The 26,510-nt window shown below is 46.2% G+C and overlaps 2 protein-coding genes across 11 annotated transcripts in view; both read left to right on the forward strand.

Moving 5' to 3' along the window:
- Nucleotides 1-7,950, forward strand: part of KLC4 (kinesin light chain 4) — a 62,066-nt gene extending 54,116 nt beyond the window's left edge. For all 6 annotated transcript variants that reach the window (XM_082217596.1, XM_082217592.1, XM_082217597.1 and 3 more), the window contains 3 exons: nucleotides 4,142-4,266; nucleotides 5,524-5,581; nucleotides 6,775-7,950. In XM_082217596.1, the coding sequence (XP_082073722.1) occupies nucleotides 4,142-4,266; nucleotides 5,524-5,581; nucleotides 6,775-6,864 (273 nt within the window). In that variant the 3' untranslated portion in view covers nucleotides 6,865-7,950. The remainder of the gene's footprint in view (nucleotides 1-4,141; nucleotides 4,267-5,523; nucleotides 5,582-6,774) is intronic.
- Nucleotides 7,951-10,357: 2,407 nt separating this feature from the next.
- On the forward strand, nucleotides 10,358-24,577 carry LOC309529569 (heme-binding protein 1-like). 5 transcript variants are annotated; one of them, XM_082217930.1, is made up of 7 exons: nucleotides 10,451-10,470; nucleotides 12,922-13,253; nucleotides 14,113-14,276; nucleotides 18,375-18,460; nucleotides 23,521-23,662; nucleotides 23,804-23,987; nucleotides 24,272-24,577. In XM_082217930.1, the coding sequence occupies exons 3-7, from the start codon at nucleotides 14,129-14,131 to the stop codon at nucleotides 24,444-24,446; spliced, it is 735 nt and encodes a 244-aa protein (XP_082074056.1). In that variant the 5' UTR covers nucleotides 10,451-10,470; nucleotides 12,922-13,253; nucleotides 14,113-14,128; the 3' UTR covers nucleotides 24,447-24,577. The 5 variants fall into 5 exon arrangements, with proteins under 5 accessions (XP_082074057.1, XP_082074056.1, XP_082074058.1 ...); XM_082217932.1 differs by having other exon boundaries at nucleotides 12,922-13,057; XM_082217931.1 differs by lacking the exon at nucleotides 12,922-13,253 and having other exon boundaries at nucleotides 10,358-10,470.
- The last annotated feature ends 1,933 nt before the right edge of the window (nucleotides 24,578-26,510 follow it).

Below are 26,510 nucleotides of genomic sequence, written 5' to 3' on the forward strand. Positions count from 1 at the left end.
GCTGCGAGAACTGGTTTGTTTTATTTGTTAAATTTGTGTACTTCCCTTCATCCGAAGATCTCAGGACGGTTCACGGCATAAAAATGCAAAAATAAAAACACATAACAGAAATGAGATTCCGCAAAATGGCTGCCATGCAGGTGCGCTTGTGACAAGACACAAAATGGTGGTTGCGGCATAACACAAAATGGCTGCCACACGTGAAGAGCCGAGACAGGTACACCGAATTTTGCAGGCATCTTCCCCCTCACTATCAATGGGGAAAAGGCACCTGCATCAGCCAATACCTAATAACAGACATTTTTTGCACCTCTCCTGTGCTTAGAACGGAAGGGAGGGTTCATGTCCTATCCTGTAACATAGGCATGTTTAAGGGGGCACATTCATTGTAGGAGAGAAAGCAGTACAAACAAGAACTGAGCAGGAACAGTGCATTGTGGATTTTTGAGGGGATATTTACTGGGGCCTTTTGCAGATGCCACATGATGCCCTGCCGCCCGTGGGCGCTGTGTTGGCAACCTCTGTCTTAGGGCAACCGCAAACTATTTCTGCACATCTTGGGTCAGTATTCTTAAATTATGTCGGGGCCCTAGGTAAAGGTAAAGGGACCCCTGACCATTAGGTCCAGTCGTGGCAGACTCTGGGGTTGCGGCGCTCATCTCGCTTTACTGGCCGAGGGAGCAGGCGTACAGCTTCCGGGTCATGTGGCCAGCATGACAAAGCCGCTTCTGGTGAACCAGAGCAGCGCACAGAAATGCCATTTACCTTCCCGCCGGAGTGGTACCTGTTTACCTACTTGCACTTTGACGTGCTTTCGAACTGCTAGGTTGGCAGGAGCAGGGACGGAGCAACGAGAGCTCACTCCGTCGCGGGGATTTGAACCACGACCTTCTGATCGGCAAGTCCTAGGCTCTGTGGTTTAAGCCACAGTGCCACCCGCGTCCCTACGTCGGTGCCCTAAGTTGCAACAATACAGTGGTTTGACCATATTGTGTAACGGCGACTTCCTACACAAGAGCCACCACTCCTTGAATTACCTCTCCTCGAGCCCTGACAGGTGCCCATCACTGGGAAGATTCTGCGCCAGGCGGCTCAGAGCTGTCTTTGTAATTTCCCACTGCCCCCTTGTGCGGTGCTGTCAGGGACCTGGTGAAAAGTGTAAACGGCTCCCAAGTCGCCCATTTCAGGTGGCAGCATTTCTACCACTCAGGAAGCATACAGTGGTCCCTCTGTGCTTGCAGATGTCACAGATGCAAAGCAGGGCTAGGGAGGGGGCGTTGTAAGTGGGAGTCATGGAGTTGAAAAGGCCATTAGGAATTTTCACCTGCTGTTCAGCTGAAATCCACTTTTAACCCACCAGTTACAGTCCTGCCCTCTGGGCAACAGAGAACAAGCCTTCTCCATCTTCTCCATGACATATCTTCAGATGTTTGGAGACAGCTATCATGTCACTCCTTAACTGTCTCTCCTCTAGGCTAAACATAGAAAGCTCTTAGTACCATTTCCCATAGGCTTTGTTCCCAGAGCTGTGGATTGTGAGCTGGGGGGGGGGTAGCGGGGAAGAACTGCAATTCTTCCCTCCCTCCCCCATCAAGCAAGCTTGATATTTAGGCTCTTGCATTAAAATGAGGCTAGAACCCCAACCTCCTTCATTAAGAGATCTAATTAATTCTGCTTTCATGCAAGGCAGCTGGCAAACAATGGACATATTTTCTAGTTACCACTATATGCAGGCAAATCAAGGACACAAACACATGAAAATCAGGACCATTACAAGGGTTAATTTGGGATAGAGAAATTGAGTTCGGAATAGGGACTATTAAGAGGCAGGAGACCTTTGGAAATATATATATATATATCCATGACTAATAGATATAGATCTATGGTTCTCAAACTTTTTTATCTGGGGTACACATTCAGAATAAAAAATTGCTTTTTGCATTATTGCATTTTTATTATTTTTTACTGATAAGTAATACAAACAGAAGCAACAACAAGCAGTGCTTGACTTTGAAAAGATGTCTATCTATATTCTGCAAACCAAGCAAATAAATAAAATGATACTATACTGTACTACACTATACTAGACTGAAATGTTCAAATGTTTCTTCGTCCTTGAATCTTCCAGCCACATGGCCACACCAGTCAAGGCTATTCATATCCTGCAGCTTCTTGCTGAACCAGGGTATCTGGTTTGAAGTTTGGATTTCAGTGAGTCACAAACTTTCACCGAAGAGAAAAGTAAACTTGACTCACACAGGAGTGAAAATGTAGAGATGTTTGCCTGGATCTTTGCATGCAGCAAGTATGACTTGGTGGTGTGGTTTCTGACAGTGCTGATTGCCCATAGGGTAAAAGGGAAATGGCAGGCAACAGTCTCTCCCCCCCCCCCCCCAATGGTAATAAATCACAGTGTCCTGCCTCACGGAAACATTTGGCTAGCCTTTATGGAAAACAGACTAGATAGACCGTTAGTGTGCTCCAGCGTGTCTCTTCTGATAGTCTTCCTTCAGGGTGCAATACACACCTGTTTCCTGCATGACAACCTCTTCAAGAGTGTGGCCTCATAGTTCTAGCTGCATAGGAGGACTGCAGCTTCTGAGCATGTGACAATCTAAACTTTACTATACTCCAATGTCTTTGAAATCCTCTCTCTGTGTATGTGTGTGCTCCTTTTTCTACATGTGTGGATGTTCTGAGTAACCATCGTTCCTGGCACAAAGCGCTCACATTAGAGATGTGGTCTATATGGTGATTGTGTGTATATGTAATACTGTGTTTTAATAGTAATGGTGTGTTTTAATTGTAACCTGCCCCGGGACGTGTTAGGCTGAAGGGCAGGTAGTAAATTGTAACAGCCGTAACAACAATTCTGTTTTAAGTAACATACCATTCCAGAATAAGGCCTTCTAGGTAACATTTATTTTGGTGACCGTTCCCATCACTGAATCTGTTTTGCATGGGAGAAATTGAGAGCAGCGGTGGGCGTAATTTCTTGCTCACACAGCGGATATGCATGGCTGTGAGGACTTAGTGATGCTGCGGTAGCTGGGTGGTCACGGCAAACAATGCCCATGTTAATTTTTGCAACTCAGCCATAACTTCAATAAATGTCTCTCACTCACGCACAAGACACACACTGCTTTTCCGTTTGTTCCCAGGCCTATATGTGGGCCATGCCCATTGTTTGTGTTTATCTAGGCGTGGATTCTTGGCAGCGAGAGCATATGCCAGCCTCTGTTGTGTGCAAATGATGCATTTGTCTGTTGAGAAGAAGGAACTCTCTTAAAAAGAGTGTATTCTTCAGTATGCAAGTGAAGTTCAGTTTTACACACCCAACTTTTTTGGGACTGTGCTGTACAGGCTGCTGGTGGGGAAATCAATTTATCCCCCAGCGGATGGAAACATAGAATAGGATGTGAAGGCAAAGAACAGGCCAGATCTTTTACTAGTTTTCTCCCCTTTCACGGGGAAGTGTTCACATGTGCAGCCCCCAATTGCAACCTGAAGTTGGTACAGTCCCAGAAAACCTCTACCACACTTTTCTTCAAATCAGAGATGGGAAATGTGTGGCCCTGTTACTCCTGCCAACCCTGACTATGGTCTGTGCTGGCTGGAGCTGATTGGAATTAGAGTGCTTTACCTCTGCTTTACAATGTCCCTTGGTTCTCGAACTTAATCTGTTCTGGAAGTCTGTTCAACTCCCGAAACCATTCGAAAAACAAGGCGCGGCCTCCGATTGGCTGCAGGAGCTTCCTACACTCAAGCAGAAGCCACGTTGGACGTTCGACTTCTGAAAAATGTTCGGAAACCGGAACACTTACCTCCGGGTTTTCAGCATTCCAGAGCCGATTTGTTTGTCAACTAAGCCCTTTAAGAACCAAGGTTCCACTGTATATAATACCTCCAAATCTGATGTGCATTTACATAGGCTTGTTTTGGTGTAGGCCACCAGCCCATTTGATACTGGCAGTTATTGTTGCCAGACAGGAAAAGGGGGAGATCCTCTACCTCTGTACTCACAGGTTGCCTTTAGGTTCTGACTCCAAATCGCATGGAGCCGTTTCCTTCTGCTCTCTGGACGAGTCACTGTTCACACGCCATCTCACCAATGATTGCCATTTGTTGTCTTCCTGTCCAGGATGGCACTGGTGCCCTTCGACGCAGCGGTTCTCTGGGGAAGATTCGGGATGTGATCAGGAGAAGCAGTGAAATGCTGGTCAAGAAACTGCAGGGGAATGGCCCGCTGGAGCCAAGGAACACCAAGTAAGAGGCTTGCATATTTGTTTGCTTAAAGCATTTGTACTGTGCCCTTTTTTGTAAAAGGCTCTCAGAGCAGGAAACAAAAATCTGCGGTAAGATAAACTTGCTGTGGCTGTTGCATCTACCTAGCTGCCATCTCTAGACCTGCACCCTGCTTTCTTAAAGACCTTTTAAAAAAAATAAATTGGCTGTACCATAGTTTGCTGGTTAGGATTGAATGGTAAACTGTGGATTGCCTCAGGAGAGGAGAAGGAGAATCACTGTGCATGAGGAGGGAGCATGCAAGGCTGAGACTTTGTCCCAGGCTTGGAAATGTTCATCTGAACCACCTCCAGTCATTTTTATTGTCTGTACCACCTTACATGGGACGTGGGTGGCGCTGTGGGCTAAACCACAGAGCCTAGGACTTGCCGATCAAAAGGTCGCGGTTCGAATCCCTGCGGTGGGGTGAGCTCCCATTGCTCGGTCCCTGCTCCTGCCAACCTAGCAGTTTGAAAGCACGTCAAAGTGTAAGTAGATAAATAGGTACCACTCCGGTGGGAAGGTAAACGGCATTTCTTTACGCTGCTCTGGTTTGCCAGAATTGGCTTAGTCATGCTGGCCACATGACTCGGAAGCTGTACGCCGGCTCCCTCGGCCAATAAAGTGAGATGAGCGCTGCAACCCCAGAGTCGGTCACGACTGGACCTAATGGTCAGGGGTCCCTTTACCTTTACCACCTTGCATTACCCTTGATGAAAGACACTTCATGTCACATGAGAAAAGTATATTTTCCAAACTTCCTTTCATCTGAGAAAGGAAGCTGGTAAAGGGCACCTCTAACTACAGAGGTCACGTTGAGCCTTTATTGATAGAGATTGATCCAGGAGTGCCCCCCAAACTCCAAACCTAGCTTTTCCAGAGTTGACTGACCCCACCCAAAGTAGGAACATTTCCAGTTTAGCAGACTCAGGAACCGCTCACCCATAGTGCCTCCATCTTGGAAGACTCAGTTTTTGGCCCTCATCCAGCCCACTGCTGAGTCCAGGCACTGGGCTAGGGCTTGCACAGCATCTCCTGAGTCAGTTGTTACAAAGAGCTGGGTATCATCAGCATGTTGAGGACACTGATATCTAATTTGATATGCGGCAAAGGGATATTCTCTGACATAGAGTGGAAAAAGATTAGTCAAGATTTCTTGCCCAGAGTCTTCCCAGATGAATGAAAAGAGTATGCCTGGAGCCAGTGCTATGGAAACATCTTTTTCTTACTTTTTTTTAGCATGAAACGGGCGGCATCACTGAACTACCTGAATAAATCCAGTGAGGATTCCTTCCAGGTGAGAGCACCATTTGCTATGTTCCCAAAACAGCATTAGCTGCAGGTTATTTTCACTCCTTCTGTCACTGCAAATGGACAAAAAAAATATTCAGGTGCAGGGAAAGAGAGTTAGATCAGCTAAGGTGAAAAGTATAACCTGTCAGAATGTGTAAGTTTCCCGTGGGTATTGGTATCAGCACTGGAAGGGATATAGTCTGGATTAAGTGCAGAAGGAAACATAGTGGTTCAGTTCGCACCTAATTCTAAGCCAGACTTTGGCTCATCAGTCATGCAAGCTCCCAGAGAGCAGATCTAGGCCACTTTGCTCTTTTGGCCATGCTGCTGCTGAGAAGTAGACCATGGCCTGGTTTAGTGCATCATCCGAACCTGAGCTCATGCTTTGTCCTCACAGCAGCAGGACTGGAGGAGGAGCAAAGTGGGAGCATTCTTCTCTCTGGGAGTCCACACGCTCACATGTTCATGTCAAGCCATGGTTTGGCTTAGCATTACATGCAAGCCAGGTCACAGATCTGGAAGCGTGCATGTATCTGAAATATTTGCTGCTGTAGCCATAGGCGCCAATTCCATGGGGCCTGAGGGGGCCCGAGCCCCCTCAAAAATTTGTTTGGGGGGGCTCCGCCCCCCAATAATCTCGGGCACCCCTCCAGCAGAGCGCCATCGCCGCCCCTCCCCCAGCCCAAAATGCACAGGGTCGGGCTGCATGCCTCCTGCCCTCCCTCCCGAGCAAAAGCTCCACCCAATTTCCTTCGGAGCTGATTAATAGGCGCAGCACGCTCTCCCCTATTCGCTCACGAGGAGGCGGTGCCACTTTATTTGCATATTCATGAGCTTATTTATTATTCATGAACTTTCATTTATTATTCATTATTTATTATTCATGGGCTCCCCCAATATTTTTTATAAGTCGGCGCCCCTGGCTGTAGCATTTGAGAAGTTCCCCTGGGTAAGCTGGAAATCAAGTGTGAGGCAAGGATTTCCCCCTCTTAACTTCTGAATCATCACTGTGGGGTGCCTTAATTATCACTTCTGCAACAGAAGTGGTGCAGATTGCATCTCTCAGGGCTAACATGCTGTGCTGTATTGAGAGAAATCTGAACACTTGCTGGTTACTTTTCATGCTTTAACACAAGCTCTTGGTCTTAATGAATACAAGATTGGAATATGTAAGTGAATCTGGGTTTATTTTTTTAGGATTCTCAGGGTCTTCGGGCTGAGAGCAGAGGCCTGAGTGCAAGCAGTGTGGATCTCCCTTCTCACACCTCCTTGGTCACCTCTAACTGAACCTACCACATTATTGATCGCCGCACCCCGTCTCAAACGTTGACTGCTTCACCATACCGATACTTCCATCTCAAGCTGATTGCTGTTTTGGATACTTCATCTGTAACGTCCTCACATGTTAGAATCCTCATTATTGCCTCTCGTGTTGATATCACTACAGTGGAAGAGAAGTGTGTCCTGTCATTGGAAAACACTAACCCACACGGGACCGTTGCCAGACCGGAAAGGGGAGCTCCCTCCTTCACCAGCTGTGGAATAGCAGCTTTGGTGAATGCATCCACCCCCACGTTTGCAAGCTGTGTTTTACCGATTGCACAGAATCGAGTTCCAGTATCTCTTCCTTGACCCGCTGCCTTGCTGAACTTTGGGCACAGAGTCTCAGCCTCTTCCTTAGTGTGCATCCTTTCCACCAGATAGCATTGCTGAGAGAAGCTCTCTCGTCCATGCTCTCAAGCTGGCTTGCTCATTCCTTCGGTGCCTGACCCCGATAGTCCCCAGTACCATCTATTTTTGCACAGTATATCTCCCCCATCACCCCCCCCCGGCAGCCTTCTAGGGCTAGGCTCTTGCCAAATGAGTATTCTTGTGTCGGGGGGTTGTACTGCAGCAGCAGACAGGAAGGGACACGGAAATACGATGGCTAGTTAGCCAATTTTGTGGGGGATTAACTTTGCCTAACCAAAGCAGAGGTGGGAAACCTCTTTGCTCCCTCGAGGGCTGCATTTATTCAGGTCTCTTGTGGGCCTCATGACAGCAGTAGGCAGGGCTGGAATCACCTCCTCTCTCTCTCTCTATCACCCACCCACCCATCCATCTAGTCCACACACACACTCGGCCCGCTTAGTTAAAAGGACACAAAGAGACAGGCATCGACTTCACAGAGATTCGGTATGTATACACTCCACAAGTCTTGTTCCCACTCTAGCCTCTGGCATCGCCTGTGTCTGCCTTAGCATGAGCCACTGTAGTGCAGAGCAATGAAAATAACCGCAGGGAGAACCTGCCACTAGCCCTGTGTTGCTACCCGTGATTTACTTCCGATTGTTGTTGTTTTAATTTAATAATTAAAAACGATCACAGAAGCCATTTTGCCAAGCGTCTCCAGAGCAGATCTTGCTGTTGAAACACTTCCGCCTTGGGTTTTACATCTGCCACGCATGACGACAGTGGCAATGAAACTAGGGAGAGAGCAGCTGTCTCTCAGAAATGAGCATGCATTGTTGTACAGGGATAGAAATGTTACGGGGGGCAGGTGGGGTGTTAAACGAGCGCATCACCTTGCCTCTTATTCAAAATAAAACAGCATGGTTTGAGTGCACAAAGGTCTCTTACACCAAGTCAGACCGTTAGGTCATCTTGGCACAGTGCTGGCAGCAGCTTTCTAGGATGGGAGGGGAGTGAAGACATGGCTAGGTCAAAAGGGGGTTTGGAGGCACCACTGATCAGCAGCACCTGCAAAGCCCAGGGCTTGTATGGAATCTAATGCAGCTTATAGGTAAAGGTAAACGGACCCCTGACCATTAGGTCCAGTCGTGGCCGACTCTGGGGTTGCGGCGCTCATCTCGCTTTACTGGCTGAGGAAGCTGGCATACAACTTCCAGGTCATGTGGCCAGCATGACTAAGCCACTTCTGGCGAACCAGAGCAGCACATGGAAATGCCGTTTACCTTCCCGCCAGAGTGGTACCTATTTATCTACTTGCACTTTGACATGCTTTTGAACTGCTAGGTTGGCAGGAGCAGGGACCAAGCAACGGGAGCTCACCCCGTTGCGGGGATTCGAACCGCCAACCTTCTGATCGGCAAGCCCTAGGCTCTGTGGTTTTAACCTACAGCGCCACCCGCGTCCCAATGCAGCTTATAGTTGATGCTTATACAGAGCCATACATGCCTCTTTGAAAGCACTGTGGTCTTTTAGTTAAGGGGTGTACATAAATGTTAAAAAAATAAATAAATCAGCCTAGTATTGGTCCTTGCATGCCATGCATGGTGCTTTGAAGCACCAGCAGCCAATTGATCTTACACAGTTTAATTTCAAACCACGCAAGTAAAAGCGGATCACCTGATGCTATGGTAATATAAAATGATTGGCAGGTGGGCAGCCCCACCTACCCCTGCTCAACTTGGCCCATGGGGTTGGGGGGGCAAGGTTCTGACCCACCAGCAGCATGCAGTAGATTTATGCTTATAAAATTTATGCATTGCTCTCTACTTAAAGAAGTTGACCAAAAGGTACAATGATACGACTTAAAACATATTAGAAACAGACCTACCGGTACAATATGAAATATCTGGTATTGCCCTAATGCCTAGGAAAACAAAAATGACTTTGTGGAAACAATGGCAAGGTTGGAGAGAGCATTCCATAACTGCACAAGAGATACAAAAGGCTGAGCCTAAGACAATCGCAAAACACACTCTTTCATGCATTGAGGTGCAGTCCTGCTGAGTAATAAATGATTCTGCACTCCTCCCACTCCACTAAAAAACAACAACGTGGGTTGGACTAAATGGTTCTTGGAACTCCTCCCAACTCCACAATTCTATGTTTCTTTTAGCCTTTAAAATGGGCTTTCCGGTATGGTAGACAGGTACAGGTGTAGCCTTCCCAACTGCTGTAGCTCTGTAATGGTACCCACCGAATGCCTGCACCGAATGCCCACAACCAAAAGTTGTGGAAGTAGATACCACATCATGATTATTTTTTCATGGAGAAATGTGCTTTCATAGTAGGTAGGGCAAAAGAAGGGCGCACCTAAATGCAGCACTGCGGCTTTCAAGGTGTGGACAACAGGTAGAAAATCAGTAGGCAATGCCGTTCTCGCTGTATCTCAACCTAATGTGCTACTCCTCGCGGAGCACTGGAAAACGAACACAGGAGCCGGACGGGACGCGTGTCAGTTGCACGTGGGAAACATCCTCCATTGACTGGTGTCATTTGTGCCGCTTTCCGAGACGGATGCGGCGCTTACTTCAAATAACTGCAAATACACCTGGGAACCCTGCGTGGTTCACTAGTAAAGCACTTGTGCTGCGTGCAGAAGGTCTCGGGTTCGATCCCCGCATCTCCAGGCGGGGCTGGGAGGAATCCTCGCTTGAAAGCCTTGTCGAGCCCCTAACCGCGTCCGCGCCTTTCGACAAGACTGAAATGCCCACGGACCAATGGTTCGACTCGGCTTCCCCACGTTCCCGCACCTGACTTAAAAAACAAATTAAAAAACACACGCATCATTTAAACAACCGTTCCGCTGCTTCTTGCAAGGGGTTGGACTAGAGGACCTTTGGGGGTCCCCTCTCCTAACCATTCTATGATTCCTCCGCCTTTGCCCCGCAAGAACATTGCCCCGCCTTCCACCCGCTGCAAATGGAAACCGGAAATCTCGGTTGGATTTCCCCTTGGAAGTTGTGCGGTTGGGAGGAGAAGGAGGAGGAGTTGGTGGGAAAGCCGGCTCGGTGACGTCACCCGGAGCCCCGCCCCTTTGCCCTTCCCTTCCTCCTACCCCCGCCCCACACAGCGTTCTCGGCTCGCGCTCGGCCTCCCGCCTCTTTTTCATTCGGCGGGCAGGAATCGCTTCCGGGGTCGGCCGGAGAACGCAGGAAGTGACAGGTAAGGGCTTCGCCCCCTTTTCCTTCTCCCTTTACCCAACCCAATAGGGGAGTGGGCCCGAGACCCCCTCCTCTATTCCTGGCTTGGAAGCTGCGCGCGCTTCTTCCCCAGAAGGGGATTGGCGGTTTGGGCGGGGGAGGAGTTTAAGGGTCAGGTTCTCCCCCGCCCACCGTCCCTGAGGGTGGCGGTTGCCTCCGCCCTTCGTCCCCTCACCGTTACCTGGGAGGCCCGCCTGGGCTCCTGTTACCTGTGACTCGAGGGAGAGCAGCCCCCGCCCCCGGGTCTCACCTGGAGCCCCTCAGGAGCGGCCTCTTTCGCCTCATTCCTTCGTTCCTATATTATTATTCACTCCTTCGCTGGCTTACTTGAATTGTTCAGACGCTCACGGGTTCGAAACGCGGGTGCACGGAGTGAAGGAAATTGCGAGTGTACCATGGCGTTGTTTTTTCGACGTTATTAGTATTCAGTTGGTTTTTAGTGAGGGGTTGCTTTTTAGTTTCTTCCCCCTGCTTTTCTTTTTTAGCTGATCCTATCTGTAAGCTGCCTTGAGTCGCGGGGGGAGGGGGAAGGCGGGATATAAAAAAAATAGAATGATAATAAGAAAGGTAATCAGCAATGCAATAACACAGAGAGGGTTTTTAAAAACTGCTAGAAAACGCACTACAAAAAGGAGAGAAATGCACTACTAAATAGAGGGGTTGGACTAGATGACGCTTGTCCCTTCCAACTATGCAATTTTATGATTCTAAGGAAACATTGATTGAGAGGTGGGCCTTTTATGTGTTTCTGGAACACCAAAGTAAATGACAGTGCTTTTCCTTTCATTCATTCATGGTATTATAGTGCTTTTGTTACTCTGTCCCTCCTGTTTGTAGGTCATTTCCTTGTTGGTTTTATTTTATTTGGGATTGTGTTGTTTTTTTGCATGCAAAGCAAGGATATTAGATGTATAATGGTTTTTGCTGCATAGTGTCTCAACGTAATATGAATTTTAAAAACATTTTAAAAGAAAAGAAAACACTGTCCCCAACATATACACCTGCATAGACTCCAGCTGTTGCCCAAGAGAAGCTCTCTTGCATGTCTTCCCAACCCCCATCATCTTTTTATGCTCCATATCCCAATCAGTACAACCCACCTACTTGCACCTCAGGCTTTGTGACCCTGCACCCATCCATTCCCCCTGTCTTGACAGAACACTCTGCCCTTTTGGTGGAAATTCAACAGGTGTTTTCCCCATCACTGCATTGCTAGACTGCAAATGAAAGTTGCATCTCCTGAGTCTTCCTATCGATGATGCAGGGAAAATATGGTGTCAGTTGTATTTCTGCCTAAAACCTTCCTATACTGTGACTCTGCCCCATTTCTTTCAATGGTGCACTGTTGTCTGACTCTCAAGACAGGAGTGGGCAGAAGGTGGATCTTGACCTACTGTTTTATACAGACCATTAGGCAAGATAACTTTCCTAATGAAGCTATACCTAACCATGTAGGAGCTCAGAGTAAAGTGGAGAAAACCTTATCTTAAGGGTCAAAGCAGAAAAAGGATAACCTTTTCTTGGTCAGAATTTGAATTAAAATAAATAGGTATAATACTGTAGTAAATTCTAAAGGGAGGTTCCTCAAGGATCCTTGCTTTGACTGGGTGTGGTTAGGATACTGTGATCACAAAATAATAATAAGTTGTGATGACACAGTAACAATTTGTTTTTAAAATATGGTTTATGATGAGGTGGCATTAGCTGTAGAAGTTTCAAAATAATTTGGAGAAGTGTACAGTTATAAATGCTAAAGAATTCCTAACAACGGGTTGGAGCCAGAGTAGTTGTATTTGAGTCCTGTTGAAATAATGAGAATTTAAGTGATGTCTAACTTTTTAACATTTATTTTTTAATGGTACCTAAGTGCAAATAATCTCGTTTTGCTGCAACCCAATGTGAATGACAGATAACATCTACTGTATATGAGATGAGTTATTCAAGGAAAATATAAATATATTTCATTTATGTATGTCTGTAGCACATACTGTACATACAAACTCCGCTAGGAAACTGGCTTGAAACTAAAACGGATAATTATTTTTTTACCTCATTTTCCATTTCATAAATTAACTAGTAGCAATGGCTGAATGCAATAATAGTCTAGCCAAGCAGTTTCAAAATTTTTATCATTGTTTACTACATGGAATGATGGGAAATTTTTATGCACTGTATACATATTAATGCCTTGTTCCTTGAGTAGACCCATGAAATACTACTTTAGGAAGCTGCTTGCATGTTTATATGTAAAGAAATTAAGGATCATTAAGGTTGAAATCCTTTGCTTACCTGGGAGTATGAACAGCAGTCAGCAGAACATTTCAAACTAAACATGGATATGATTGCTCCATGTGAAGCCATAAACAGCCTTGGCCTGTATACCTGAAGGAGCATCTCCACCCCCATCATTCAGCCCGGACACAGAGGTCCAGCACTGAGGATCTTCTGGCAGTTCCCTCACTGCAAGAAGTGAAGTTACAGGGAACTAGGCAGAGGGCCTTCTCGGAAGTGGCGCCCTCCCTGTGGAACGCTCTCCCATCAGATGTGAAGTAAGGAACTACACAACTTTTAGAAGACATCTGAAGGCAACCCTCTACAGGGAAGTTCGTAATGGTTGATGTTTTGTTGTGTTTTTAATATTTTGTTGGGAGCCGTCTAGAGTGGCTGGGGTATAAATAATAAAATTAGTATTATTATTTATTACAGAAAGAAAAGATAAACCATCTACATAGATGAATGATAGCCGTATATAAATAAGTTATTCACATATTGAATACTGGGGGCTTCTTTAGTCATTGAATCTTAAATACTTTTTCTATTCAATAAGAGAATGAAAGGCTGCAATTTGATAATATTTGAGTTATTCTCATGGAATTAATGGTAATTACTCCTGAGTAGACAGCATAAGTTCATATGTAACTTACTTGCATTCGAACACTTCCAAAATCAGTATGTCTGAAAACTGGCTACACATGGGAAATCATATTTTTGTGACTTCCCTCCCCTTGCCCCACACTGCTCCCATTTTGTTTTGTTTTTTAAACCTGTCCAATAAATAAATTTGCATGTCAATTGGAAGATGGGCAGGACAACTTCATTTAATACAACCCTATGTTGCCTGTGGGTTAAACCACAGAGCCTAGGACTTGCCGATCAGAAGGTTGGCGGTTTGAATCCCCGTGATGGGGTGAGCTCCTGTTGCTCGGTCCCTGCTCCTGCCAACCTAGCAGTTCGAAAGCACGTCAAAGTGCAAGTAGATAAATAGGTACCGCTCCGGCGGGGAGGTAAACGGCGTTTCCGTGCGCTGCTCTGGTTCACCAGAAGCGGCTTAGTCATGCTGGCCACATGACCCGGAAGCTGTACGCCGGCTCCCTCGGCCGATAAAGCGAGATGAGCGCTGCAACCCCAGAGTCGGTCACAACTGGACCTAATGGTCAGGGGTACCTTTACCTTTATGTTGCCCCAAACCTTTGTGGCGAAGGGAAATGTCTTAACAGCACTCAGGAAAATGGTATCCTGTGCCAATAGCACTTCCCCTGTAGATGCTGTGGTATCATTACTCAAACTGCTCAAGATATAGAATTTTCTGTTGCATTTTCTGCAGGAGCTACAGTGTTACTATGGCTCGTATTACACTTGAAGAACTGAATGAACTGGATGATGAGGTCCCTGATGAAGAGGATGAACCAATGGATGGGGAGGAACAGAACAGGCTGTTTTCTCATTGGGAGACAGTAGCCAGCACTCACCAAGTGTCTCTCCCCCAAGGTATGAATTTGCATTCCAGTCACAATTTTAGGCTGCACCTCCAAAGAGAGGAGGAAGTAGATTTTTAATCTGCAAGGTGAGATCTACTTCTACTTGCCTTTGAATGTCTGCCTTCACATGCACAGCCTCTAGCTCAAAACTGTTCCCACATTTCATTTTTTGTTTTCTAGCATGCATGCACACACACCAAGGGCTTGTCCACATTTGAGCTTTATTTAGCTGTTAATCCCCCCCCCCATCATTTGAATTAGACCTGATTAGTTCATAGCCACATGTATTTGAATTTGTATGTAAGGAGCCCTTTCAGCCTATCCTGTTCATATTAGTAGGCACTCCCTTTTCTGTTTGTTCCCGACTTCTAATTTATTGCTTCTGTTTTGACAAGTAAGGGCATACTTGCAGATAGTTGTGAGTGCACCTTAAAAAAAATAAGGAAGTGAGCAAAAGCCAGGCAATTATAAAGTCTCACCGCACACTTTTGCAGTTTTTTGGTTTTTGTTCGCGCACTCAGGAGCATGCCAGAAAAATAGGAGCACAGCTGGAAAAAAATGAAAGCCTTGAAAAGGTGAATAGCAGAAGGTGATGACTGATCCACCCACCCCAAAAGAGCAGAACAAATAGCCTGCATCCCTAAGTGAGGTGATTTGGAGCCCAATTTCTCCCAATTTTAATGGATTATCCCCATATCCCCAGCTTGGTAGGTTTCTGGAGGAAACATCGGCATTAGATCCATTTCAGTCCGGTTTCCGTCCTGGTTTTGGGACGGAGACGGCTCTGGTTGCCCTAACAGATGATATCCATAGACAACTGGATCGAGGCGGGTCAGGACTGCTGATCCTTTTAGATTTGTCAGCAGCCTTTGACATGGTCGATCATGATCTTCTGGACCATCGCCTTGCAGACGTGGGGATACAGGGCATAGCCCGTAACTGGTTGTGCTCTTTTATCTCTGGTCGGGGACAGAGGGTGGCACTAGGGGGGGAAATGTCGTCACGCCACTGCTTGATGTGTGGAGTGCCGCAGGGCGCAATTCTCTCCCCAATGCTTTTTAACATCTTTATGCGCCCCCTTGCACAGATTATCCGGAGCTTTGGGCTGGGCTGTCATCAATATGCTGATGACACTCAGCTCTATCTGCTGATGGATGGCCACACCAACTCGGCCCCTTACACACTGACCAGATGCTTGGAAGCTGTGGCTGGATGGTTTCGTGGGAGCCGATTGAAACTAAATCCTTCGAAGACAGAGGTCCTATGGCTAGGTCAGGATAGCATGGGGATGAGGGACCAACTCCCTTCTCTTGCGGGGGCCCAATTAGTGCCATTGCCTTCCGTTAAGAGTTTAGGTGTAATCCTTGACGCCTCCCTTTCCATGGAGGCGCAAGTCACAGCAACAGCCAAGGCGACATTTTTCCACCTTCGCCGCATCAAGCAGTTGGTCCCTTACCTTTCCCGCCCCGACCTGGCCACAGTGATCCACGCGACAGTCATCTCCAGGCTTGACTACTGTAATTCGCTCTACGCGGGGCTGCCCTTGAAGCTGACCCAGAAACTCCAGCGGGTACAGAATGCTGCAGCGAGGCTCCTCACGGGGTCTCTGCCATGGGAGCATATTCATCCAGTGCTTTTCAAGCTGCACTGGCTCCCGGTGGAGTACAGGGTCAGATTTAAGGTGCTGCTTTTGACCTTTAAAGCCCTTCACGGCCTAGGACCCTCGTACCTACGGGACCGCCTCGCCTGGTATGCCCCACGGAGAGCCACAAGGTCCATAAATAACAACACCCTAATGGTCCCAGGCCCTAAGGAAGTTAGATTGGCTTCAACCAGAGCCAGGGCCTTTTCAGCACTGGCCTCAACTTGGTGGAACGCTCTGTCTCATGAGACCAGGGCCCTGCAGGATCTGATTTCTTTCCGCAGGGCCTGTAAGACAGAGTTGTTCCGCCTGGCCTTTGGATTGGAGCCAATTTGATTCCCTCCGCCCCACTTTTTCTTTTTTCTTTTCCTTCTCCTGCAATGAGGCTTCATTTTAATATTTTAATGTTCCATTATTTTAATGTTGTATTTTATTTTTGTTTTTAAGTTGTAATCACTCATCTTGTTTTTATTATTGCTTGTAAGCCGCTCTGAGCCCGGCCTTGGCTGGGGAGGGCGGGGTATAAATAAAAAATTATTATTATTATTATTATTATTATTATTATTATTATTATTATATCAGGTAAACCCAAATTTACAGAGGAAAAGCATTGAGATTGGTAGTGTTTTAATGGGCTATGCAATTTAAATGGGAACCCCAACAATTGCAAGCACACAGTAAACTGGTGTGGGCAGGTCCCAAGCAGCTGTCATGCTTATCTGCTCTAATGCTTTGTTTGGTGCTTTAAAAAAAGGCTTTTAAAAGAATTTATTTAAATTTTGAAATGTGCTGCAGCAGAGGCCGGGAGGGTGCTTTGTGACACAGACAAGTGAACCAATCAGTGCTGTGCACAGCCTGACTCTAGGAAGGAGGAGCAACAGATGGCTCCATGATTGACACAAGGGCCAGCCACTCAGCATTGTGCAAATCCAGTTTCCTCTCTAAGCTAAAAAGCTAAGGTTCTTGTCCTTAAAAAATTGTATGTGTACATGGGCTCTCCCCAGAAATTGTGGGTTGTCTCCAGTGCTGCTGTTCTACTAGTGCAACAAACTTCCACTCGTGCAATAGTGTTTTCCTCTCCTCTCCCTTGCAGACCCCCACCCCCAACACCCTGAGGGTTGGAGGCAGTGGCAGAGGAAGCTGCTTGGGCGTCTGGGTGGAACACCCAGGGGTGGGGTGCACCATGGGGCCTCTGTAGTCTGCCTGCCTCCTCCCACTCAGCCGCCCTACAGCTGGGGGGGGGGGAGGCAGCTGGTGGACCATTTGGGCAGGGTGCAGCCTGTGCGCACCCAAATCATAGAATCATAGAGTTGGAAGGGACAACAAGGGCCATCGAGTCCAACCCCCTGCCAAGCAGGAAACACCATCAGAGCACTCCTGACATATGGTTGTCAAGCCTCTGCTTAAAGACCTCCAAAGGAGGAGACTCCACCACACTCCTTGGCAGCAAATTCCACTGTCGAACAGCTCTTACTGTCAGGAAGTTCTTCCTAATGTTTAGGTGGAATCCTCTTTCTTGTAGTTTGGATCCATTGCTCCGTGTCCGCTTCTCTGGAGCAGCAGCAAACAACCTTTCTCCCTCCTCTATGTGACATCCTTTGATATATTTGAACATGGCTATCATATCACCCCTTAACCTCCTCTTCTCCAGGCTAAACATGCCCAGCTCCCTTAGCCGTTCCTCATAAGGCATCGTTTCCAGGCCTTTGACCATTTTGGTTGCCCTCCTCTGGACACGTTCCAGTTTGTCAGTGTCCTTCTTGAATTGTGGTGCCCAGAACTGGACTTCTCTCCCAGGAGAGATGTGTGGCTCAGGTGCGCTGCAGGCCCTGCGGTGAGTGCTGCCCGGCATTTTGTCACCCTCCTCAGTGATGACACCCGGGGCGGCCTGCACCTATTGCACCCCCTTCCTCCGCCACTGGTTGGAGGGCCCTTCAGACCCGATTTTCTCTGCACATGCTCCCTAAATCTGTTCTGGGATTTCCTCCATCCTTCTGGAGATGATTTGAGAAGGGTGCGGGGAGAAGAAGGGCAGGAGTTCCGCTGCACAAACAAAAAAACTTGTGTGAACAGAACAAGTGCATTGGATAGCACCCGTTAAAACAACCAGCATCAATCGAAACTATATAATACAACAACCAAGACAAGCTGCAAGAAGCGGATGATTTTTTTTAAAAAAAATCAACCTCTCTCCTCCCTGTAGGAGAATATGGTTCTTGAATAGTCCTGTGGTGGCAGCTGGAGAAGGGAGAGGCCTCCTTGGCTGGAAAGTAGGGAGCTAGATTACTGGTGGCTCTCCATGCTGTTATGTCTCCTTTTTATGTGTTTAGATCTATAGTGTACCCTATAGGTACTAGTGAGAGTTGCTTGTTTTAAAAATGTAGGTTTCTACAGATTTTTTTTAACTTCTAAAGATATTTTTCAGTCTTAAAGTGAATCCCCCACTACTTGACTCTGTTTTGCTAGAGATGGCAGGTCCAATAATGCAAATGGCGCGCCATAACCAGACTCGAGAGCCTGTGCCCTACGCTACTTTGTCACAGCATGAGAAGGTGAGCACTCTCACATATACAAACTTGTTTGTAAATAAAATAATGTATGTGTATATACCTGGCTGACATAGCTTTGTGGTATATTGTGGAGAAAAGAGCATATAAGTCATGTAACATGTCCCTCTCCCCTCCAACATTCTTCAGAATAGCATCTGTTTGGTGCATTACAGTATTTTAATATTTTTTGGAAGCCGCCCAGAGTGGCTGGGGAAGCCCAGCCAGATGGGCAGGGTATAAATAAATTATTATTATTATTATTATTATTATTATTATTATTATTATTATTATTATTATCTGTGACACTCCCAGCACTCCAATGCAAGTTTTTGCCATCCTTAAACTTGTGCAAAATCTGTCCTCCTGGAATTCTATACTTGTCTACTCAGTAGCAAGCCTCGTTGAGTTGAGTTCAGTTGACTTGTTCCTAAGTAAGTGCATATGGTATGATCAAATCTTACGCAGGTGGGTTGCTTCTAAAGGATCTGTGTATAAACAGAAACCACATATACCCAAACCCTTGGAACCAACCCTGCCCCCATGGCTAGTGGGTTATGGGGAATGAGAGAGAATGCTCTGTACTCCCAGAGCCATATGCTGAGCTGGCCTTGCCCAGCAAGCAAGGCAGAGAGCGTACAAGCTCTTCATGCTGGGTAACCCAAGTGGACCCACTATGGAAAGAGTTTTTAAGCTCTTTGCTGTGTTTGTTGGGCAAGTCTCACTCAGGGCATGGGCTCTGGGAGACTAGGGATGCTCGTGCGAGTTCTCATGGCCACTCAGCTGGCCCCACAACATCTCAAGCAAGCATCCCAGAGCTGGTACTCTGACCAGGCCTTTCCTCCCAAGCAAGGCAGAGAGTTTAAAAGCTTTTTATGAGCTGGATAACCCCCAGCAGGCCTGTTTTCAACTGCATATGATTGAAATCAAGCAAGTTAAATGGGTGTAAGATGCAGTCTTGCTGCATAGCAGGGGTGGCTACCACAGAATTTGGGATGCCTCACTGGGACCTCCTGACAATTTGGCAGGAAATCAGTGGTAGCTTAAAACCCTCACCCCCATCACCCAAAATTACCTCTGCCTTGTAAAAAGTTTCAGTTGTTGTTTGCCTTTGTTGTGCTTCCCCAAGTGTCTTCAGATACTTTTTGGTAATTTCCTGTGAACCAGGGCTTGTAAAAACACCCCAAAAACATCCCTTCCTGACTGCATGTTTCAGCATCCAGGTGCACTATTAATAGTGCTAGTGGAAAACTGCCTGCGATGTCCTTGGCAGGCTGCAAAGAGGAACAATAACTTGATTTCTACTGAACGCATCATAGCTGGTGATGGCACAGTGATTAGCATAAGTAGGTCAACAGAAGCTTCCTGTAGTTTTGCACCAATGGCTGTTTGCACACTACACCTTTGAAGCACATTCAAATCACATTCTTTCCCTCAAACAATTCTTGGCACCGTAGTTTCTTAAGGGTGGCTGGGAATTGTAAAAACTAGGTTAAACTACAGGGGAAATTATGCGTTTTGAATGCGCTTTATAGTGTGTACACAGCCAGTGTCTGATGAAGAGATACAGATCTCTAATTATCATTCTCAAGCACATCCAAAGCACAGAACAGCAGAATGCAAACAGAGCACTATGCCGGTTCTAGAAAATTAGTGTGCCAAGTTCCCATGGTTCCAGGTGCTTACCCAGGGTTCATGCCTCCTTTTCAAATGAGGCACAGTGGAGACTTTGGTGTCTTTATGATACATGGTTTATTTACAGTGGTGCCCTGCAAGACGAATGCTTCGCAAGACGGAAGACTCACTAGACGAAAGAGTTTTCCGTTTTGGAGGTGCTTCGCAAAACGAATCTCCTATGGGCTTGCTTCACAAGACGAAAATGTCTTGCGAGTTCCTGTGGGTTCCCCCCCCCTTTTCTAAGCCGCTAAGCCGCTTATCAGCTGATCTGATAAGCTGCTAAAAGCCGCTAATAGCGCTAATCCGCTAATCCGTCAATGGGTTTGCTTCGCAAGACGAAAAAACTGCTAGACGAAGAGAATCACAGAACGGATTATTTTCGTCTTGCGAGGCACCACTGTACTCTTATATACAGTCTGAGCCTATGATAGCACAGTTCACAGCATTAACACTGCAAAAGGCTCTTGTTTCTCCCCTTGAATCCAAACATAAATCAAACATTCTCTCAAGCATTGCTCTGGCTCGTCTCTCCAGCTGGCTGCTTTCCCTCTAGGTTGCATCACTTCACTCTCTCTCTTTTTTTCTTTTTGGGTGGCATCACTTCACTCTCAACTCCAAACTCTAGCTTTGTCCTGCTAAGGAGCTGCGGGAGGGGCCTCACCCACTTGCCATCTCACACAGAGCCCCTTTCCTGTGTTTCCCTTAACAGCCGGTCACCAGGCTATCACCTTAACACAGGGCTTATATTTGAACACTTGCTGGATCCAGGGGTCAGAAGGATCTTGCATACAGCTTACTTCCCCCAATCCCAAAATTGTGACCTCATTGCTGGAGACATAGCTTTTTGTTGGGCATTGGCACGAAGGTGCAAGAAGCACCATAGCAGATATCCTCTTTGCTGCAAGGAAGAAATGGGTGAAGAAAATGTCCATGGTCATGGTGGTGGTTGCTGCCTTTGGGCAAGTTCCTTGGATATGAGTACTTAATTACCTGCCCACCTTTCTGCTGAGTATATGCTTCTGCCTGAATGTATGTGCATCAGCCTGCCTGTGTAAGCTACTCTTCTGCTGAGTTGCGAGCGTGTGTGCCTGTGCGCTGGCATGTGGACATCAGAGAGAGTTTCTCAAGCTGAGAAAGGTTAGTCACTCCTGGCCTACCCCTCACATAGTGCCCTTCCCAAACACTCCCTCTTTTTTGTTCACCCACCACTACCAATTGCAGTGATGGGCATCTTGCTAGTATTATCTTCCTGTTGTCATAACATTAGCTCAGCCTCTGCATATCAGGATCAAAAGCATTCACTACCTTGGGATTCTTCAATACAGATGTCTATATTGAATTCAGTCCACCTGGTCTTCTGCATTGTCTTCTGTTATTTTTAATATCATGTGAGGGAAAATTACTTTTAAGTACCGGTAGTTTCTGTTTTCCCCTGGTTGTTGAAGGAGCAGTTAAGTCTATATTTGTCAATCTACAAGCACTTCCTTGTCTTTTGTTTGATTCCTTGGACCTGTTTCTGTATGGAGTCAGAAAGCAAGGTCAGCTTTCACAGTTTTAGTGAGAAAACTGCATCCATTTCCTGAAGTGCAGCTTGACTTTCAGGCACACAGAGGTGCCCTCAAGCTCCTGCAAGTATCCTAGATCCTTCAAATATATTTTCCAGTATTCATTTTGACTCAAATCAGACGTAATAACAAACCAATAATCATTATTATGAGAATGAGTAAGGTGTTCCCTCTTGGTTCTCTCATTACTTCATACGCAAGGTGAGAGTAAAAGCAGAAGTTTCTAACTTGTGTCCCAAATGCAAAAACCTGTCATTTCACAGACCAACATTTGCCTCATTCCAAGATCCCAAACCAGCATCAAATCATGGTTTGTCATTACATCTGAACTAAGTTTATATGGCCATAAGTAAGGGCAATAAAAGTGGTATTTATCAGCTTTAATGCAATTATACTACTGCTAGCCTTCCATGTTAAATTGTGCTACTGTCTCTGCATTTACTTCATGAAGTAAAGTTTCTGAAGGGTTTTCTTTGTAGTTTTCTTCTTCATTTCTCGTTAGCAATAATAATTCCATGCAAATGCTTTATGGAAGAGTCACTTCATCCCCCCCTGTCCTGTTCCAACCCAAAACTGCATGCATGCCTTAGAAAAGTTGGATATTCTGTCTTCTGAAACATTGCAATGTGTCTATACAGCTGTTGCTCCAAAGATGTGCAGGATAGTTCCTGGGACTGCTGAAGGCATTGTGTTGCTTTCTATATTTTTTCTGCACCAAAAGGAGTAGGGTGTACAGTTGTTGTTTTCTTTCTTTCCCACCTGCATTGATGAGTTTCCTCCCGTCTCACTTTCCGATGAGCTAGCTAACTTGACTCCTATAATATAAACATACAGACTTACCGGCTCCTGATTTTAAAAAAACCCTTACATTAATAATTAATCATTCATTTCTGTGCCTTTAGTAATTTTTGTTTAGCTTGCCTGGGTAGATTGCACCCTTTAGGGCTGGGTTATACTTGTGGTTACGAGCTCTGTTTTTACAATGTTCATAAGAGTAAAGGATGAGATTTGCGTCTTAGTGTAACAGCCGGGATAATAAACCTACCCTAGTGATAACTGACGAAATAACTATTTAAGCAACTTTTCAATGCTGTGGAGCTCCAGGTTAATGCTTTTAGTAATTCAGGAACAATTAGCTAAAACAGTGACGCCTGTTATTTAAGTATATTCTGTAGATAGGACATTGTTATAAACTGTTTATTATCCTGACAAATATATTTTGAAGAATTTCCCAATTATCTGTAGCCATTTAGAGAAGCAATAATGATTACCTTAATGAAAAGCCTCCTAATACCTTATGCTGTGTTGAGTGTGATTTAATGCAGCTGATTCTTTTAAAAAAAAACAACTTGGAAGATGTTACAACCTGTCACAAAGGAGAAATATCTATTCTCTTTGTAACTGCCAGTTTTTGCCTAACAATATTGAGATGTATCTGGCCTATGCTATCAGCCTTTCTGTTTGGTTATTCCATGCAAAGAACCAGAGTGGTGTTGAATACTGAACTAAAGCTGGGGAGACCTGGTTCAAAGTCCCACTCTGCCAATAACCTCACTTTGGGCCTAACCTACCTCACAGGGTGGTTGTTAGGCTAAACAGAAAGTGGAGAGAACAATGTATGCTGCCTTGAGCTTTTCGGAGGAAAAGTGGAATATAAATTTAGTTAATATTTGGCAGTGGAGATGCAACACTTCATTTGCACAGGACAGACTGCGAGTTACTCTTCCCTTCCCTCCAGTGCCAAAGCTTTATTCAGTACGTAATTCCCATCCTGTGTTGTTTGAATGCCTAGCTCTCACTAATTCCTTTTCCTTCTTGGTTCAGTGTGAGGAGATAGCCTACGAGGAACGACTGTACCCAGCTGGGAAATGGGCATGCATTACCAGAGGAGAACCCAAATATGAGCAAAGCATCTCTATGGGTTTCATGAAACTAATACGGTACATCTGCAAGGAGAACTCCCTAGGTATGTGGTAGCACGTGCCATCGTGGCAGGGAAATGGAAGCCTGCAGCAGCTAGACCCGCTGGAACTGGAAAGGCCAGAGTTGGGTTTCTGAAGATCCTCCTCTTTCACTCTCTGGTGTCTTTATGTGTGTTTTTATCTAGGCCGTCAGTTGGGGATGACAGTGCCAGTGATCAACGAGATCCACCTGAACAAGGAGGGCACGGAATTGCTTCAAGAAGTCATCACTGCCTATTACCTCCCTGAAGAATTTCAACCTAACCCCCCTCTCCCCTTGGACCCCGACATCCAGATACAAGAGAGAGCACCACTTCGGGTTATCTCCAGGTGGGCCCTGACTCATGCATGCTAGGAATATGTTTTATGTGCCACAGGTCTCTAAAGGAAGGAAGGAAGGATGCTTTCTTATCCTAGCTGGGAGAAAGGGAATGCATAGCAGGGAAGAAAGTGGCTAAGCGAGATCCTATTATGGAGACGGGAAAGAAAGCTGGCTCTCTCCAATTCCCCCACCCTCCAAGATGTAGTGAAGGATAGAGGGATGGGTGAGCAGAGAAACAGTCACAGCTCTAGATCTTTACGGGCAATTGTTTTGTTGTTCACCTTGTGTAAAGGGTGTTTTATGGGACCACCACAGAAGAAACAATCCTGCGGGAGATTCACCTTCTCTGGGAGTTGCTGGGCTCCACAGACAATGTGCTCCGCGAAACCTACTTGGTGGCTGCGTACCAGAACCCTGGCGTCCCTAACCGCCGCAATGAGATCTGGTTTATCCGGCGAGCAGACTGAAAGCACCTTGAATCCCTGACAAGATTACAATCCACCCTCCGTGACTGGATCCGGTTTAGATGGCAGTTTTGAAGGAGAGGAATGCACATCCTGACTCACTGTAGAATAGATGAAGTGCTCCTTCCCCCCCCCCCCCCCGTGCGAACCCAGAGACGGTTTCCACCCTACTCCTGCAGGGGGTGCTGTGGTGTTGTCGATGGAGCTGGCGTTGGAAGGAACAAGGGGTGTCTGCTTCAGTGGGCCCTGAGTGCAGCCGTGCCACATTTGGATGAAGGCGCATTTAGGAGCACAGGAAGCTGCCTTATACTGAGTCAGACCATTGGTCCATCTAGTTCAGTATTGTCATCGCTGACCGGCAGTGGCTTCTCAGGTGTTCAGGTAGGGAAACATTCCCGGTCCCACCTGGAGATGCCAGGGATTGAACCCGGGACCTTCTGAATGCAAAGCAGTTGCGCTACCACAGAGCCATGGCCCTTCCCCCTCCTCGGGGATTGTATCAGGGATTGTAGCTGTTGTGCAACCCACAGCTCACATTCCAAGGGTTAGGTATCAATCCTGAAACGAATCTAGCGAGAGCAGGCCGGAACACCACTGCCTACAGCCGTGCCCATAACTGGCAAATGCTGGTGTACTGAGGCACAGGTTATGACTAGGTTACTTGTAGAAGGAGGATTTCACTTCTGATGCCTCGGAGTATCCCTTTTAGCCATGCGCACGAGAAGCTGCTAGTCAGCTTTGTTATCCAACAGCAGAAGAGCCGTTCCCACAGTTTGGGATGAGGTAGCTGTAGACTTCCTTGACTGGAATAATGTGAACACCTGTCCAGGAGCAAATGGGAAATCCCCGCCAAAGGGCTAAGGCTCAAAGGGAGATCGGAGAAGCAGAGATCTCTGGCCTATAAGTCCTCCTGTTTTCCCAAGAGCACATAGAGAGATAAATGCCACCCACTGGCTACCTCCTGCCTATGAGCCAGTTTCTCAATCAGGCAGGCTTGGTGCGAGCTGAGCAGGCCACAGAGTACGTGTTAAGTTGTCGCTGGCAGCATTTTTGTCGCTGTGTGTTGCGTTGTGCATTGACTGGTTGGTATCACACTCATGAATGCTGCTGTCCTCTCCCAAAGAAGGCTGGTAGCACAAAGCAAACCTGAAATAAAATCTAGCCCAACCCTCTCTGTGTATCTCATTTTACTGACTTTTGTGGCATTCGACTCCAGTAACCGGTGGGGGTCACCACTCAGATGGAAGATCCAGAAACAACACAAAACCCTGACACCCAGAGAGTATCCAGGTGACATGCAAGACATCTGCTTGCTCAGAATCAGGTAGGTCATTTTGATACAAAGGAGCAGGCTATTACCATGCCGTCTTCTTAAACTGCTGTGATCAGGGAAGGCACTAAATAACCACCGTGCCTCTCCACAACTCAGAATGGGGAATACATCTGCATTACAGATCAGATCTGACCATGAGAAATTGGAAGTCTTTCCCTCTTCAAGGAAAATTGGATAAGATGACATGCTTCTGTTAGTTATGTTCTGTGACCAGTATATAATAGCCACTTACCAATATAAGTTCCCACTCAGCTGCGCATCTGTAAATGCATTTTTTCTTTTTTCAGCAGTGAAGGGTGTGCATTGCCTTATTTGGAAGCCATAACCTTGACATTGGAAGCGTAACCTTTTAAGTTAATTGGGTTGAGTAGAAGAAGAAGAAAAAAGAGTGAATGGCTATCCATGGCTATCACCTTAGCAGAGCTAACTTCAATACTGTGCAGCAGTGGTAATACTCAGGAGTAATTTGTGAAGTATCATGTTCTTGCCTTTGTGTGGAAGAAGCAGATTTTGTAGGTTGGTGTTTGATTGCTTCTTCTTAACATTGACAACAATCTCACCTTTTAAATAATTGTTTTAGAAGTTTGAAAACATGAAGATTAAGCCACTTTTTTGCAGTGGTAAGTCAGTTTTTTTAACATAATATCATTTCCTCCAGAGGCTGCTCTTGTCTAACAGCAGGCTTTTGTTGAAATGATGATGAATCAAAGATCTAACAGGAACACAAAGACACG

This window comes from Podarcis vaucheri (assembly GCF_965113315.1).
Source record: "Podarcis vaucheri genome assembly, chromosome: 3".
In the NCBI taxonomy this organism is placed as follows: Eukaryota; Metazoa; Chordata; class Lepidosauria; order Squamata; family Lacertidae; genus Podarcis; species Podarcis vaucheri.